This window comes from Pangasianodon hypophthalmus, chromosome 29 (genome assembly GCF_027358585.1).
Source record: "Pangasianodon hypophthalmus isolate fPanHyp1 chromosome 29, fPanHyp1.pri, whole genome shotgun sequence".
In the NCBI taxonomy this organism is placed as follows: Eukaryota; Metazoa; Chordata; class Actinopteri; order Siluriformes; family Pangasiidae; genus Pangasianodon; species Pangasianodon hypophthalmus.
Window position 1 is genome coordinate 14,915,200 of NC_069738.1, and position 18,351 is coordinate 14,933,550.

Consider the following 18,351-nt stretch of genomic DNA (forward strand, 5'->3'; position numbering starts at 1 on the left):
CAACTCTCACAGGTTGGCTGCATGAGCTGGGAAAGCGTTTGGAGCTCCCTTATAGCACAGTGAATGGCTCAGCTAACAGCGGTCCTTCACTGCGCAGTGTCTACATCGCTTCACTTTACTTCACTCTGAGCAGTCTGACCAGTGTGGGCTTCGGCAATGTCTCCGCTAACACTGATGCTGAGAAGATCTTCTCTATCTGCACTATGCTTATTGGAGGTGGGGATGTGTGTGTGTGTGTATGTGTGTGTGTGTGTGTGTGTGTGTGTGAGTGGCATAATTGCCACTATAACATTTTGGAATCTTTGTGAGCTTGAAGCATGATTACGTTACTTTTGTGCACCATGTGTGGCAGAAGGGTGTGAGGACTGATGCAACAAAATGAGAGTGCCATGCAAATTGACTAGTGTAAAGGTAAGTGTTTATCTGAAGTACACTATATGGCCAAAAGTTTGTGGACACCTGACCATCACACAAATATGTGGTTCTTCTCCAAACTGTTACCACAATGTTGGAAGCACAGAATTGTATAGAACGTCTCTGTGTGTTGTAACATTACAGTTTCCCTTCACTGGAACTAAGAGACTCAAACCTGTTCCAGCATGACAATGCTCCTGTGCACAAAGCGAGCTCCATGAAGACATGGTGTGTGAAGGTTGGAGTGGAAGAACTCGAGTGTCCTGCACAGAGCCCTGACCTCAACCCCACTGAACACCTTTGGGATGAACTGGAACACCGACTGAACCCCAGACCTCCTCGACATCCCAACATCAGCGCCTGACCTCACTAATGCTCTTGTAGCTGAATGAACACAAATCCCCACAGCCACGCTCCAACATCTAGTGGAAAGCTTCCCAGAAGAGTGGAGCTCATTATAACAGCAAACACAGGGAATAAATCTGGAATGAGACGTTCAACAAGCACATATGGTCAGGTGTCCACATACATTTGACCATGTAATGTATTTATGATTAGAATTCTAAAAACCATGTCTGAATTCAGCACAACCTCTTGGTGATTGCCCCAGCAGGTGCATACAAAATGCTCGCTAAATATGTCTTGGGGTACTGGAATCATAATTATGATACTTGTTTAAAACAGGTATATCTTTTGTGCACTGTGCTAGGCAGAGTGACCCTCCCTAAGGGACCCATCATCAGTGAGATTTCACTATTATACTATTATATTCTTTAAATATACCTTGCATTGGGTATCGATAGGCAAATCAAATCAAATTTGTACACACCAGGAACTCATGGCCTTTCTTTTGTGAAGTTATCTCCCTCTGCCTGAAGCTGACTGTGCCCCAATCCTACCTTGTACTGCAATAACATAAACATACCTATACAACATACAATCCAGCACAAAGACTTTCTCACAACTCCGTGTATACCTTGCCTTATATTACTCTCTGTACATTTACTGTAGGACAGAGTAATTTTTAAATTATCTGACAGACCTTGCTCTAATGTTCAGATGCTCCTGAAGACCTTAATCAGAAGAACATGTGTAATAGTGTAATATTGGAAGTGAGTCTCCCTTGGATTAGCTTTTACACAAGCATTAAGATGATCTGAGCAGATCAGTTAACTGTTTTGAATGTAATAATAAGATAAATGACTGAGATAAATGCAATAAACTTTGATGTAAATGATTGCGGTAAATGACTCACATATATGATATATGTATATATGATATATACAACCAGATACATACCAAATATTTAATAATTACTAAAGTTGTGTGTGTGTGTGTGTGATTCTCTCCATGTCAGCACTCATGCACGCTCTAGTATTCGGTAATGTGACAGCCATCATTCAGCGCATGTACTCACGCTGGTCCTTGTACCATACACGTACTAAAGACCTGAAGGACTTCATAAGAGTGCACCACCTGCCGCAGAGCCTCAAACAGCGCATGCTAGAGTACTTCCAGACTACCTGGTCTGTCAACAATGGCATCGACTCCAATGAGGTACAATTGTCAGTGTAATGTGTGTGTTTCGAGAGTGATTTCCAAAACAATAATTACATCAGTTACATCACATTCAAGACTTGTGCTATTTGTTCTTGATAACTTAGGCAAGGTTTGAGAAATTCACAGCAGAGTCAAGCTAAAACTAAACCTTGCCGTATGTGCAGTGGTGCGTAAAGTACTGAGAAATTATACTTCATTGAAAATATAGATAATATGCCAAAATATTAGAAATAGAAAGTTACTTTTAAATGTACTTAATTATGAAAAAGTAAAAAAGTAAATTTTACCTGATGAAATTAGGTTAATGTCAGGTTTTCATGTGCATAAAACTATTAGGATGATTTTTGATTTTTTGGATGATGTTAAAGTTATACCCGCAATATTGCAGTATTTACCATTAGCTATAATTTGACTTGTTGCCTAACCAATTATGCTAGTTACTGCAATCGATGCTAGTCTAACCTGGCATTAGCAAAGAAAACAGGCTCTAAGACAGAAAACATATCTAAATATAGCCATTTAATGTTAGCAAATTAGCAATACTTACCTCAACATGCATTTTCAAATTAGATGGAGTTCATGACTTCTAGGGCCGTAAAGGAGACATCTTGTTTTATAAGAGTCTTTGCTTACTCCAGCGTATTGAAACATTTTACTGAGGTAGGGCCGGGGTGCTCATCCTCAAATTCAGCTTCAAATGCACACCGTCAGCACTAACTCCATTGTGTAGCATGAGAAGGTCGTTTCTTGATTGATGAACCTGATTAAATGCTTTAATTGAAATGATTGGATGCTAAACTGAACCCATTCGATTGATATATAGCATATAGTCACCAGCTGGAGGAGGGAAGAAGAGCACTTTGAATTTCTAACTAAAAATACGAGGAGTAAAAAGTATGGGATTTTTTTCTTGGAAATTTTATTAAGTAAGAGTAAAAATTTCAATGTCAAAGAGCAGCATCATTGTGGTCACATCAGACCAAAATTACACCTTTTGGTTAAGAAAACTTTTGTTGAGAAAATGGAGAGCTGATACCCCACTGAAATATAGAAGTAGATACATTGATGCTTTGGAGCAGTTTTCTGGCTAGTGATCCTGGGGTTCTCATGAAGAATAAGAAACATACATTCAAATCAACACAGACAAATCAACACAGAAAACACATCAAATCAAAAACATATCAGTGTTTTGAAATGGCTAGTTCAGTCTATGGATTTAAAGCCTTATGAAAATTAAAGAGGGCAGTATACATACAGTGGGGTCCAAAAAAGCCCGAGACCACATTGAAAATCTAAGACAATTTGTCTTTTTTTTTTGTTTGTTTGTCTTTACACTTTAGATATAATTAGATATAATTTAAATATAAATAAAAAAAATAAAACAAAGAAAGGAAATGCTCATTATCTTGAATATTCAATATTCATGATTCTGCACTATTTCTAGGTGAATAATTACATTTAAGCAAATTTAAGATGTTTGTACAAAGGGTCAGATTCAACGGAAGCACATGTTCAGGTGACATACCGCTGGACTTGATCTATCACAGATCATCAGGCCAACTTGTGGAGATCATGCCACCTCGAGTTCATGCTGACATTAAAGCAAAATACCAAATACTAAGAAAATCTTATATCATGTCAATATTTAAGTCTGTTCTCAGACCTTTGGACCCCACTGTACACAATCCTAAGAATATAAAGGAGTTTATAATTTTCTGCTTGAAGGAGCTGAAGGAGAAGATCCCTCTACAAGTGTCTCCAAACATGTCAGACAAGACTCAGTGCTGATGTTCTCTTCAGTGAAGGCTTCACCAAATATTAACTGTTGTGGTGCCAATATTTTTCAAACCATTGTTTTGCAGGAAAAAATGAACTTCTAAAAAATTGTTTATATTTGTAAAATATTGCCTTAAGAATCATATTATATCATATGAAAGCTTGAGGTTTAAACCCCTATCTGTTACACTGCCATTACCCCATTAATGGTACAGTTGGTCAAAAATATTGAAACCAGTTGTATATTATTATTATACACAGTTATACAGTTATATATTATATTATTATATTACATTATTATGGTATTATACATGGTATTATTAATTGGAACTGGTTAGAAAGATTTTATAGGCAGTTGAATGAGAGGGAAAATATGCCCATGAAATGAAGGAGTGTGAGAGAGTTTCTACAGTCTGCCTTTGAACCCAGACACTCTATACCAGAAGCAACAGCAGTGAGGAAAAAGGAGATGGAATATAAACACCTAGCTAAATCACAGAGTTATGAATAATAGATGGCACGCCGACAGGAACGAAGTGAGAGAGTGAAGGAGTAGTGTGACAGTGCGAGAACAAGGGCATGAGTGTGTGTAGCTGATCAGGGAGGGACAAGCTCCAGTCGGGCTGGAAGGATGAGGGATGAATGGACGTTTGCAAAAGAAGCAGGAGAGAAGATGGAGCATCAGTGCTATATTCTTTTACTCTTTGTTAGGAAAGAACAGCACATGAAAGTTACTTACTGCTGCTACATAAAATGCAAAGTGACATAAAATTGCAGGCAATGGTCAGAGCCCCTACTGGTAACATCTGTGCATATTAATAACAGAACTGATTCTGGGTATTTTACAGATTATTATATTTCATTTCAAATTAATTTTTTGCTGCATCTCATGTGGCAGATAAAATTGTGCTAATGCAGTGTTCTTGCTACACAGTAAATTATGGTCATTGTGGTTACTTCAGTGTATGTGTCATTTCTCTTGGCTTAGCTCCTGAAAGACTTCCCTGACGAGTTGCGTTCGGACATCGCCATGCACCTGAACAAGGAAATTCTGGAGCTGGCTGTGTTCTCATCTCTGAGTCGTGGTTGTCTGCGCTCTCTGTCGCTGCACATAAAGACATCATTTTGTGCGCCTGGAGAATACCTCTTGCGGCAAGGAGATTCACTGCAGGCCCTCTTCTTTGTCTGCTCTGGCTCCATGGAGGTGCTTAAGGACGGCATGGTGCTTGCTATTCTTGGTTAGTTACTCATGGATATTTACATATGGCAATGTGCCCATGCGTGTGTATGTACAGTGTGTGTTTACATATATATATATATATATATATATATATATATATATATATATATATATATGTGTGTGTTTATATATATATATATATGTGTTTATATGTATTTACACACACACACAGATATATATATATATATATATATATATACATATATACACAAATATGTGCACCCAAAAATATGTGCACCCCTGACCATCACACACATGTGGTTCTTCCCCAAACTGTTGCCACAAAGTTGGAAGCACACAATTGTATAGAATGTCTTTGTATGCTGTAGCATTACAGTTTCCCTTCACTGGAGCTAAGAGGTGTGTTGGTCAGGTGTCCACAAACGTTTGGCCTTATAGTGTGTGTGTATGTGTGTGTGTGTGTGTGTGTGTGTGTGTGTGTGTTTTGATAATTATTACTTTTGTGCATTTATAGTACTGTGCAAAAGTCAGAGACCACCCTTTTGTTTTCAATCAAATGGCCATTCGGTACTTATGAATTATTTGGTGCCAAACAATAAAGATGGGAAAATGTACAGTACATTAATTCCATTTTCAGGCAAATGGCCATGCAGTACTTATTTACACATTTACAGTATCAAATCTGTAAATATTTTATTGATAAAATAGAACTTTAATACTGATCTGCATAAATAACTGCTGTATAGCTGTTCTGTCTTTTGTTGTTGTCATTTGTCACTGTTTCCTACTCATGTCATGTTCTAGCTGATACTTTGCCTCGCTATTCAACATTATTGTTTCATTGTCTTTCATGTGTTTACTGTGTTCACTGTAAATAAACTACATCTGCATTTGCATCCGCCTCCGTGACCAATCCCTGACAGAAAGCTAGACCTACAAATGGATGTAATAGATTTTTTCACGAGCCAGCAGAAACTCCTGGAGAACAACAACCTGATGTGGGAGCAACAGGGGAAGGGAGATTGGATCAGCACCACGCTGGAATGGCTTGAAGTCAATGTTTTGAGGAGGGGCGCCTGACCAGGCTAGACCTTGTCTTCCACCCTCTCTGACCCACTGAGAATGTCACCCTGTCTCGTTGCTCGGCTGAGGACGTCCCGTTACAGCTCACGGTCTTGCCATGGGCATCACACCATCTCCCGACTCCTCTTCGGACGTCACTACGCCACCCGACTCCTCTTCGGAAGTTGCTCTGCCTTCCTGCTCTGCTGAGGACGTCTCTCTGCCTCCTTGCTCCACTGAGGACGTTGCTCCTTCCCCTTGCTCTGCGGAGATTGTCACTCCCCTCTCTGGCTTCGCAGTGGCCATCGCTCCACTCTCGTGTTCTGCCTTGGACGTTATGCCACCCCTCAGCTATGCGGAGGAGATTGCTCCGCCTCTCTGCTCAGTAGAGGATGTCGCGTCTCCGACCTGCTACGCTAAGGGTATTGCACCTCATCAACCCAAAGGCATCTGGAAATGGAGAGACTTCAGACTTGGTTGCCCAGGACCACCTCTGTGTTTACTGTGTTCACTGTAAATAAACTACATCTGCAACTGCATCCGCCTCCGTGACCAATCCCTGACACTTAGCTGGCCACTCTGATTGGATCACGCTCTCTACCACATCACACATTTTGCAGGCACATAGGAGATAGTGGTAGAAGTGTGACAATCTAATCCCCAACATCCTGTCAGTTGCTTCATGTGTATGCATGCATGTGTGTATATGTTTGTATGCATGTCTTGTGACATTGACAGGAAAAAACACCCCCCCCCCCATTAATCTCTCTCACCATCCCGCTGACAGAGGATGGTCCCTCTGACATTGCGGTAAGGCCATGATACTGTCTCACCGCAAGCATGTGCTTTTCATTGAACATGACAGAGATACAAATCATCAAAACACGCATACACTCCTTAAGCACAGAAGCACTTTCATGATGTTTAGTATGTGTGTAGATTCTGGAATAATGGTTTTATATATGAAATTCAACCCCTTTATATATTCTGTCACTATGGCCATAACTGACCATCACTTTATTGTACACATGTGTGCATATACAGGTAAAGGGGACCTGATTGGGGCCAACTTGTCTGTGGAAAACTGGGTGATAAAGACAAGTGCAGACGTGAAAGCACTGACATATTGTGATTTGCAGTGCATTAATCTGCGGGGACTGTATGAGGTGCTGCACCTGTACCCTGAGTACTCCCACCACTTTGTCCAGGACATCACTCAAGACCTCACCTACAACCTCAGAGAGGGGCAGGAGAGCCATGTAAGTCATGCATCATTTTTTTTAATATCCTTGGCCGATATCCCTGGGCGTACCCCCACCCCCATTTGGAGACAGTAAATATTCTTCTTTATTTCTTCTTAAATTTCATATATAATACCTGTTATCTTAGTGGTAAAGCTGTATATCCACCCCACCTAATCCACCTAAACCATATCCACCCCAAATGAGAGAGAAAAAGATAAAAAGAGAGGCCAGAAGAAGATGAAAATAGGTAGAAAATGAAAAGACACCTACAAGTAGTAACAAGTTAAGTTGTTTCCCTACCCTTGTGGGTTGGGGGTAAGATGGCACCAGTGTGTTTGTCGGCCTGCCGTCAGCTCCATCAGCTCCTGCCTGTCCGACTGGTGTTCTGTTTGTTTGGGTTTCTGGTGCTGTCACGCAGGCATTGTCGATACTATGCAGACTTATGATCGTCCAACATTGCTACATATTAAAAGCTCGCTGGAGACTCAATCTGGAGCTTCTTCTGTCCTATACAACTGATATCATCCTATGTTCCTCCACCCTTCCGCGGCATGTGCTTGCTGGCTACCTTGGTGTATCCTTCACTGAAGGAAATGTTGCTGGAAGAGAGGAAACCACAGAGGTGAGGATCAAGAGAGAAGTGGGTGCTTCCTCCTCGCAGTCTTGGACCTGGTCTTCCACGCACAATGCAGGGCACAGAGGTCTCTATCTGACTCGGCGATCGCAGGACCAGAGATACTCCTGTCATCTGTCCATCGTTCTTGACCGGACCATGATGCTGGACTGCTCTGCTTCAGAGAGACTGCGCATCTGAAGCAGAAGGGTGAATTTCCTGAACATTTGTCCACTGGAGTACATCTAACAATCAACATTCTGTGGCAAAAATTGCCCTGGTTAACGCCAGGTCTGTGTGTAATAAGCCTTTTTTTTTTAAACAACTTTTGAGACATGGACTGGAGCTGATGAGTCAACCATCTTTGGTGAACTTAGTCCATCTAACTATTGCTTCATTAGCACCCCCAGGTGTGTTGGAAGAGGAGGCTCTGTGGCTATGGTTTTTAAGAACTGGTTTAAATTACAGACACTTTCTGTTGGGAGCTATTCCACATTTGAATTACAGTGTGTAAAAACAGAGTCTGCTAAAACCCCATTAGTATGTGTCTTGGTCTATAGGCCCCCTAAGCCAGATAAAGACTTTATAATGCAATTCTCTGACTTCCTTCCATGACATGATCATCTGTTGATCTTGGGTGATTTTAATGTTCATGTCTGTTGTTCGGCTAAACCCATGGTCTACGAGTTTAGTTATGTTCTGGATTCCTTTGGTCTTCTTATCTTGTCTTATGGGTTTTCTATTGATAATATAAATATTGGATGGATGCATGTTTTTCTGATCATAAGCCCATTGTGTTCAGTGTCACTTTATCTAGTCCTCTGTGTATCTCTAAAACCCCAGGTTACTACTCCCTTTATATTAATTCTCTCACTGCAAATCGATTTGCTGAAAATTATCAGAGAAATACCACCGCAACCTCTATTTCAACTGCTGCTGAGCTTCTTATAAACCTAGATAAATTAATTTCCCTTTTCCATTCCTCCTGCTCAGCTATCTTGGGCTCTGTAGCTGTATTTGAGGGGAGCTACAGAGCCCAAGATAGCTGAGCAGGAGGAATGGAAAAGGGAAATTAATTTATCCCAAACTTAAATCCCAACAGTTTAACGGTCGGACATAAAGCAGCCAGCCACTCCACCGTCAACACAGTGAACGCTCCTTTACCTAAGAAAAAGCTGTGTGGATAACATGGGGTGATGTGGCTATCCACCACATCCACTGTGTTTATTCACCTACTGGAGCATCCAGACAGTAAGGCATTACAATAATCCAACCTAGAGATAACAAAAGCATGAACTAATTTTTCTGCATTGTGTAGTGACATTATATTTCTTTAGCAATATTTCTGCTATGAAAGAAATCTATACTAGTAATAGTATCTACATGAGCTTCAAATGAAAGACTGGAGGCAATAATCACACCAAGGTCTTATACTGCTGCACATGATGAAACAGAAAGGCCATCCAGAGTTATTATGTAATCGGAAAGCTTACTTCTAGCTGCATGTGGTCCTAGTACAAGTACTTCTGTCTTGTCAGAATTAAGTAGAAGGAAGTTAATAAGCATCCAGTGTCTAATGTCCTTTACACATTCCTCATCTTTATTAAGCTGGTGTCTGTCATCTGGCTTTGCTGAAACATACAACTGTGTGTCATCAGCGTAACAGTGGAAACTAATACCATGTTTATGAATAATTTTACCCAGAGGTAACATATATAAAGAAAAAGAGCAGTGGGCATAAAACAGAACCTTGTGGAACACCAAACTTTACCTTAGTATGAGAAGAGAAGTCACCATTTACATCTACAAACTGAAAACAATCAGTCAAATAAGACCTGAGCCAGGAGAGGGCCGTTCCCTTAACGCTTACAACATTTTCTAGGCTCTTCTATCTATAAATGCTATTTTCATATCTAAAAAAAACACTGGAGGAGAAATAAAGGATTTCTCCTCCAGTGCTCTCTGTACTTTGCTGAACAAGTGGGAATATCAAAACCTACGAAAGGTGGCAGAGTTCATTAACCTTCTCTCCAACAAAGCAGTTATCTCTACTACAGTCATATGGAACAGAGTGGAGAGCACATCCTCATATAACCAGTTCATAGAGTAGTTTCGCCATGTGTTTGATTATGCTCCAGAGGGAGAGGAAATCAGTGAGCAGCTGCTCGCTGCTAGTAGTGGCTGTAAATGGGCTGCCTGAAAGCTGCTTACTGCAAAGGACTGAGCCCAGCTATACTCACTGAACTGGTGTGTTGTGATAAGCAGAAATCCCTGGAAATGCTTATTGATCTCTCCATCCACTTAGACCACCTGTTGTGGAATCATACACTTCCTCAGTTCTTTGAAAAAATATCTTCTGATCCAAACCCAGTGGAAAGCATGCAAATAGGTCATGCTAAGCTCACGGGTTTCAAAAGAAATGGAGAACGAATTATGTTCTTACTGTGGCACTGATCAAGACTGAGTCTCCCAGTGCCCAGTTCATCCAGCTCAACAACGGCCACCACCCATGACTGAGCAGGCCCCATGCCATCAACACCTGCCTTCAGTGAGACCCCTTAAGTATTTATCTTTGCCAGCTTTCTTGATTCCTGTTCAGATAAAACACTCAGGAAGTGTTTCTGTTCTTGCAGCGCTGATTGCTTCTGGTGCCGCAGGCAGCTTCATTGACCAACACATCGCAGAAGATCACCAGCTGAGCTTATGACTGTTGCAACACCCCCTTCACATCTAAGCCTTCAATGGATCTCCTATAGGGGGAGGGTACATCACGCACAGTACCAAACCCCTTCAACTGCGAGTCAGCACCCTGCATCTCAAAACCATTTCCCTGTTAATCACCGTCACCTCCAAGTACCCCACTGTTCTCAGCTTTCCCTGGATGCAGCAGCACAACCCTCGTAAATCATGGAAAGAGAGAGACATTATCAATTGGTCTTCTCAGTGTTTTGAATCGTGTCTCCAAGTGCCTGCGATGGTGACAGCCTCCGCCTCCGTAGAAAGTCCTGAGTCATCACACACATTGACCATTCTCTGGGAATATCATGAATTCAAGGAAGTCATTAGTAAAGCAAAAGCCAGTGGCTTACCTCCTCACAGATCTTACAACTGCACCATCAATCTCATGCCTGGAACCACACCCCCTAGAAACTGCATTTATCCAACCTGAAAATTTTATCCGCCACTGAAAATCAAGCATTGCAAGATTACATTTCCTGGCCCAAGGCTACATCAGACCCTGGACTTCTCCTGCATTTGCTGGCTGCTTCTTTATTGAAAAGAAGGGAGGACGTTTCCGACTGTGCATCGATTACAGAGGGCTGAATCAAGTCTCGGTCAAGTACTGTTACCTGCTGCTATTAAGTGAAGTGACGTGTAGCCAAGTATGGTGACCCATACTCAGAATTTGTGCTCTCCAAGTGTGGCAGCAGCGGGCAGCCTTTTTTTTCTTTTTTCTTATTGGCTACAGCGCCCAGGGAGCAGTTTGGGGGTTCGGTGCCTTACTCAAGGGTCTCACCTCAGTCGTGGTATTGAGGGTGGAAGAGAGCGCTTGTCATTCACTCCCACCACCTACAATCCCTGCCGGACCTGAGACTCAAACCCATGACCTTCAGGTTCAACTCTCTAACCATTAGGCCACGACTGCCCCCATTAGTCCCTGCCGCCCTAGAACAACTAAGAGAGGCCAAGATAATTACCAAATTGGACCTGTGTGGTGCCTATAACCTGGTGCGCATCGGAGAAGGTGATGAAAGGAAAACACCCTTCAGCACCACTTCTGGCCACTACAAGCACTGCTTGATGCTATATGGGCTCTCTTCCTTTTTCCACATCAAGCAAATATCGTTCAAGGTTCAAGGTTCTTTATTTGTCACATACATATTACATACATGTGATGTAATGTAGTGAAATGTTTTTCCTTAGTGCCTCGTCCCACAGTGCAACTATGATACATAATAAAAACAGAATATAATAAAATAAAATAAAAACTAGTAGACTGTTATGTAAAAGATTTTAGCAGTCTTTAGAGGAATGAAATGTGGAATATGAATATGCATAAATAGAATATGTAAAAAAACAAAAAACAGATATATAGAGCTGTAGTGTGAGTTTTTTATGTAGTGTGCAAAAGATTCGTTTTTCCATAGTGGTTCCTGGGCTATATAATTAGTGCTGAAGGTAGGCCAGCCCCTACCACAGCCAAAGAGTGCCAGTGATTTCTAGGCTTTGCCAGCTTCTGTTGCTGTTTTATTAGGGGCTTTAGTTCCATTGCCAGTTCACTGACCACATTGCTCAAGAAGGGCTTGAAGAGGTTAAAATGGACCCCTGAGGCAGACCAAGCTTACAATGCTGGAAAACTGCATTTACCAGTTTTTTTTTTAAATAAAAGCACTCTCTGCAATTGTTGCTGTCTCTGTCTCCTGACACCAGTATGTTGCTCATTTTGATGTCTAAACTACCTCATTGTACTGATATTATATCTAGCAAACCAAAGTGAGTGCACGAAATTGTAGCATAATCCAAGGCTGCTAACCAAACACTAGCAAAATTTCATAATGATTTACTATTGACTGTATGGCCTTAGCTAACACTCAAAGTAGCTTGGTAAAGTACTAAGTAGCCACTCCTTTTTAAACGTATTCCACGAACAGAACGAACATGAAAGAGAACACTTCTCCATTCAGATGGGTAATTTACTGCAGATGTCAGAGCTAGATGAAATTCATGGAGAGCTGCGTTTTTTTTCCTCAAAAAATATGTTGTGTTGAGTGTAAATGTTGACTGCTGTTTAGCAGTATATTTTCAATTGGCACATTACATTGTACTTACATTACTTTGATTAACATGATGAGTTAGTCAAGGGGGCACAGTGGCTTAGTGGTTAGCCTGTTTGCCTCGTACCTCCAGGGTTGGTAGTTCAAATCCTGTGTGTGTGTGTGTGTGTGTGTGTGTGTGTGTCTTGTTTCCTCCCCCAGTCCAAAGACATGTGTTGTAGTCTGATCTGCATTTCCAATAGTCCGTAGTGTGTGACTGGGGGTGTGTGTGTGTGTGATTGTGCCCTGTGATGGGTTGGCACCCCATGCAGGGTGTCCCCCGGCTTGTGCCCCGAGTTCCCTGGGATAGGCTCCAGGCTCCCCTGCGACCCTGTGTAGGGTAAGGGGTACAGATGGTTTAGCCAATGTCAGCTAGCTAGGAAATGGTACATAGTTTGTCATGACTCATACAACATAATTGCGCAAATTATACAGTAAAACTACAGTTTAGAATTTGTCAGTTAATTAATTGACAAATTAATTTATGAGTTAATAACACTATACTTACCACTTTGAGATAGTGTTCAATGTGGCATCTTAAGTTGCACTTCGGGCCATAGCTCTCAATGTGTGTGCTAGCGGCATAGAGCAGAGGAGTGCTCATGACCATAAGGGCGGGTGTCATATCTTCTGCGCATGCTCTGGCTCCAGTTTTGACCTACTCAGTCAAGATGACGACTTTCAATTCAACCAACAGGCTTCAAAGCAGCACAGTGAGAATAAATGGTGCCATGTTGTCCACTCATTTATACAGTCATTGGTGTATTTCTACTCCTTTGTTTGTGTCTTTGCTGTGTTATACTGTCATTTTAAGCTTGTGATATTGTTTCTCATTTCCCTAGTTATATAGTTTCTTGTTTTCCTAGCCCTGTAGTTTCCTTGTTTGCATGTTTTCTAGTTCCTAGCTCTAGTTACTAATTGTACATTTTGCTTTTAACACTGAGAGTGGATGTGCCTGTGTCAGTGCTGGATAGCCTGAAAAGTGACCATGAAATTACTGTGAAAGGTACCACATAAAAACCACAACGATGGCTGTGGATGTTCTTCTTTGGATAGCCTTAAGACTGCAATTGCTAAGAACAGTTTGCACTCAAGTCTCCTTCATTGAACAGTTAATAAGGTCAGTTTGATACAATAGACTTAAAACTATAATGAATATAATGAAAACTATAATGAATTCCTTTTTGATATATAGTATTTATAGAGTATACAGTTGTAGAAGAGAAATTATTTATAATTGTACTATGCAGTGCAATAATTTCACTATCACGAGGATGGGTTCCCTTTTGAGTCTGCTTCTCAAGGTTTCTTCATCGTCTCAGGGAGGTTTTCTTTGACACTGACTTAGGGATAAATTTATAAATTTAAAATTTATATCTGGATTTCTGTAAAGCTGCTTTGTGACAACATCTGTGGTTGTCTGCTGTGGACTCAGGCTATGTTTTGGGAACATATACACACAAAAAAGCTACATTTCCTCTTGTTACCTCGGTCATGTTTTGAAAAACTCTGTAATTTCTTTCCTAGTAAAAAAGGAAGGGAGCATGCTGTTGATATTTTTCCTTTAGTATTTTTTTTCAATGCTAAGTGTGTTTTTTTTCCCTTTTGCCTGACCTACTATATAAAACCTACCAGTTTCCCTATTGTTACTGTTCAGATGATTGAGCTACTCAGGACACAGTAACTACTGACATTGTCTTATTAAGTAAACTGCATAATTTGTAGCAGATTTGTGGCAGATTAGAGGCCTGCATGGGCTTTAAATCAAAACCCGACCCGATCCGACCCTACCGCTACTGATAATTTTAAGACCGAACCCGACCCTGTAATCGATTTCTCTCCACAAATAACTTTTCGCAATATCCTGTATTTCAGGATTGCATGCAACATTGTCAGTAAACAAACACAGTATCATCAAGGCACAGCGGCCCCCTCAGCACACAACAGCAAAAGAGAAAAAACATCTACTTATCAGTTATGAAACTTTGCTTTGCAAAAAACAAGTGATCAAAAAAAAAAAAACAGGTTTGCAAGCCCTGCACTGTACGTAACTGTTGAGCTCTTTATTGATTGTAATGACAAAGTCATAATTCCTCCACAATGCAGTTTTCCCTGCATCATTTGGCACTAATAAGTTTTCCCTTAATAATTGTTTTTGCTTTATCTCACTCATTGTGCACAACTAGCTACCTCGCTAAATTTACTTATCAGGTGTGTGTGCTGTCTGCTGTGTTGTGACAGAAAGTGTGTGTGGGAGCACATGCCTGAAACAGGTAAACAAATTCTGTTAAAATATTTATTTATTTATTTATTTAGTTAGTTAGTTAGTTACAAACCCGACCCGAAACCCGTGAGTTTTTCGGGACCTGTCGGGCTCGGGTCGGGTAGCACACCTGTATGGCAGATCCATTCTATAAAATTTAAATTTAAAAAACGGGTCTGAGGGAGGGGCAGAGGAATAAGCCCAAATAAGATCTGACTTTTCTGTTTAATCTAATAATCTAATAGCAATCCGTGTAGTTACGGACGGACTTATTTTAATGTGTGTTTTGTGCTTGTATTTGTATCACTTCTCAGGTAATCAACTGCTTCTCCAAGTCCATGGACACATAGGCATGTCTTCCTGTCTACTGTCACTCAATGCACTACTTTGTGCTTACAAAACTGTGTAGACTGTAATAGCTCTGGGCTCATTTCCTTAATGATAATCCATCTCTTGGCTCATTTGTCTAACGAGGGGAAGCTAAGGGTACTATAGCACCAAGACAGCAGAATGAGAGAGGGAATGAGAGAGTGATGATCATCATGACAATGAGCCTTCTTTTCCACCTCCTGTCTGATCATGCCTGAAGCCATAATAGTGGAGGGAGGAGTGACGGTGGAGAAACGAGCAAGGAAGAAAGGTAGAGAAAGGAAGCAAGCAAGGGCTCATTGAAACTCTGGTTGACTTCTTTGGGGGAAACTGGCCCTCTTTCAATTACAGTGTGAAGGAGATTCAATTATTTAACAGGGAAATTGACCAAATTACTCCATGAAAATATTTTACAGTGTAATTAATCAGTTATAAGTGCAGAAAGGGGTGGAATGGGTGAACATTCATCCCCTTTGTCATTCACTGAACCTTAAAAACAGTTTTCAAATGTCACACTGAAAAACTTTGACATTCTATGAGTATGAATAACTATGAGCGATCCTTGCCTCATAGGTGGAGGGGAGGAGAAATGGAAGCTTGAACCAACACAGTGGAACCATAAACTCTCATCAACATGAAGAAGAACTTTGCATTCAACACAATGCAGTTACCAAACCTGACCCCTCTAATCTCAGTCCCAGGTACACACACACACACACACACACACACACAAAGACACACAAATACAGTTTTTGACATTTATGTTTGACAACAGCTCAATGTATTTAAATGCTCACTTAAATTAGGTGAATTTTTAAATTATTATTTCATCATTTATTCAAACAAAAACAGCATTTTACTCAGTTGAAACATACGTTATATCAGAGTTTGACAAGACTGTGGGTGATGGCTGCTAATTAAAACGAAAGTTGTACTTTATGAACGACAATGGATATGAGAAAAATGGTACCAAAAATCACGACTGTAGAGTCAAAACCAAGCAAAGGTATCAAAAATTATACAACAAGCAGAGGCAAAACATCAATATAAAAGGCTTAAAAGGCAGAAACAAGGCTCAGCAAAGAACTGTGCAAACTGAATGCCGAAAGGAAACAATCTCTGGGCTGATGAAATGGAGTCACCCTACACTGGCTGGGTGTTTCTTCCTTCAATGCGCTGCTGTGTGTCTTCCCACATCTGTTTGCTCCTTCTAATCCATTCAGCTATGGCAAGCAGGTCAGTGGGTGAAAGTCTCAGGGAATAATAGGCAGCTAGAAACCTAAAACAACCTAAAACAGTGGATGAATGTTTGATAGAATTTTGGAAGTCAGGTATCTGGATCATACTTCTGTTTAGCTTGGGAGAAGATTCTTAAAATTTGTGTGCAGGGATAGTAGAGGGATAAATCTGATGGCCTCGGAGAACATATCTACCACTGTCGAAACAATCGTGTGTCCATATGAGAGAGGCAAGTCAGGTACAAAGTCCTCAGCTGTGTGTGACCAGGGATGTTTATACACTGGTAATGTTTGTCAGTTGGGAGAGTTTTGGGTTTTTTGGGTGTCTTACTGTTCTTATCACTTAAGACTAGCCCAAAATGTTCAGGCATAGGAAAAAGTAGACGGATGTTTCTTCTTTTCGTCTTTTAGGGGAAGCAAGTACACAGTGCTGCGCATTTTATGAACATGATAATAATAGGAGTTCTTTAAATAAATAAATCTTCTTTTTTCATCAGTGGCTTGTTCCAGTTACCCGACCTAAACAATGAGCTCCAAAATAAAAGCACATTTCTACCATGTTTTTGTACAAACAACAGAAATATGCTTTAATATTTTGAGCTGTTGCTCCGTATAGCTCACGTACATCATGCACTGTGTACAGAGCAGAGGACTTCTGGCATCCCCCCAAAAATAATCACTTATATCATCTTTAAAAATATGAACTTGTGAGCTTCTGGTATAGACCGGAACATCTGATTTAAATCCAAATATGAAAACAGATATGAATATTTTGAGCAATAAACACATACAGATAATGGCATTACGTTACACTCGCTATTGATCAGACAAAAGCTATTAATTGCTTTTAAATGTTTTTGTTGCTCAAAATTGTAACACATCAATTCTTGGTATTTATTTATTAGTAGTGGGCTCTGGTTTTTACACCTTGTGTGCATCTGTGTTTAGGATTGTTGATGGTACAGAAGCTAGTGAAGGAACAGAGACAGAGAACTCTTCAGCATTCTCTTTCTTTCCTGGTCACCAGAACAGTTCAGCCAACACAACCACCAGCAATACAGGTGCGTGTTTATAAATGTGAGGGGAAATTAATGGCTATATGTGTAATAAATTGATCATTGGTACTATGTTTAATTTTAACAGCCTCGTAACTGTCTAAATTATATTTGTTTTCGTCTGTATTCTCTGTTTTTTTTAGGTATTCTGCAGGTAAGCTCTGCTGAGCTAGCAGCAAAATCAGAAGAGACCAGAGGGCAGTTAGGCCACCTGGACCAAGAGGTACTGTAAAACAGCGTATATCACTTTACATTGAGGCAAGCTTGTTTGTCTTGTGGAAGTACTACAACAGCTTGTTTTAAAGTTCTTGTAGCTCACTCAATTGCTTCTGAAATCTCAGTCTCCCATTACTCCCTAACCCTAGTCCTAACCCTAACCACATATCTGCACCTCCCATTCATGACTACAGTGTTCAGTCAGGTTAAAAGTCAGACTGTCCTGAAGCCATTACTCCTTTTTTCGGGTATTTTGGCTAGTGTTGTGTTGGAACTTTTGCCCCAGTCTGAGGTTCTGAGCACTCCTGAGCATTTCTTGAGCACTTCTTTTTCAAGGATGCCTCTGTACTTTGATCTGTCCATCAATCATTTGATCTTAACAAGCATCCTAGTCCCTGCTCCTGACAAATATATCCAGATCGTGATGGTACCAAAAACTTAGTTCACAGTAAGGATGGAATTGGCCAAGTGATAAGCTGTGCCTTGTTGCATAAAATATTAGCATTCAGGTCAGTGTGTTTGCTCA

The 18,351-nt window shown here is 40.6% G+C and overlaps 1 protein-coding gene across 2 annotated transcripts in view; it reads left to right on the plus strand.

Annotated features, from left to right (window-relative positions):
• Positions 1-18,351, plus strand: part of kcnh8 (potassium voltage-gated channel, subfamily H (eag-related), member 8) — a 57,881-nt gene that overhangs the window by 32,381 nt on the left and 7,149 nt on the right. For both annotated transcript variants that reach the window (XR_008301274.1, XM_053231550.1), the window contains 7 exons: positions 13-216; positions 1,772-1,971; positions 4,739-4,988; positions 7,058-7,272; positions 15,890-16,017; positions 17,503-17,615; positions 17,753-17,832. Coding sequence is in view for 1 of the 2 variants with exons in the window: in XM_053231550.1 (XP_053087525.1) it covers positions 13-216; positions 1,772-1,971; positions 4,739-4,988; positions 7,058-7,272; positions 15,890-16,017; positions 17,503-17,615; positions 17,753-17,832 (1,190 nt within the window). In the remaining variant the exon portion in view is untranslated. The remainder of the gene's footprint in view (positions 1-12; positions 217-1,771; positions 1,972-4,738; positions 4,989-7,057; positions 7,273-15,889; positions 16,018-17,502; positions 17,616-17,752; positions 17,833-18,351) is intronic.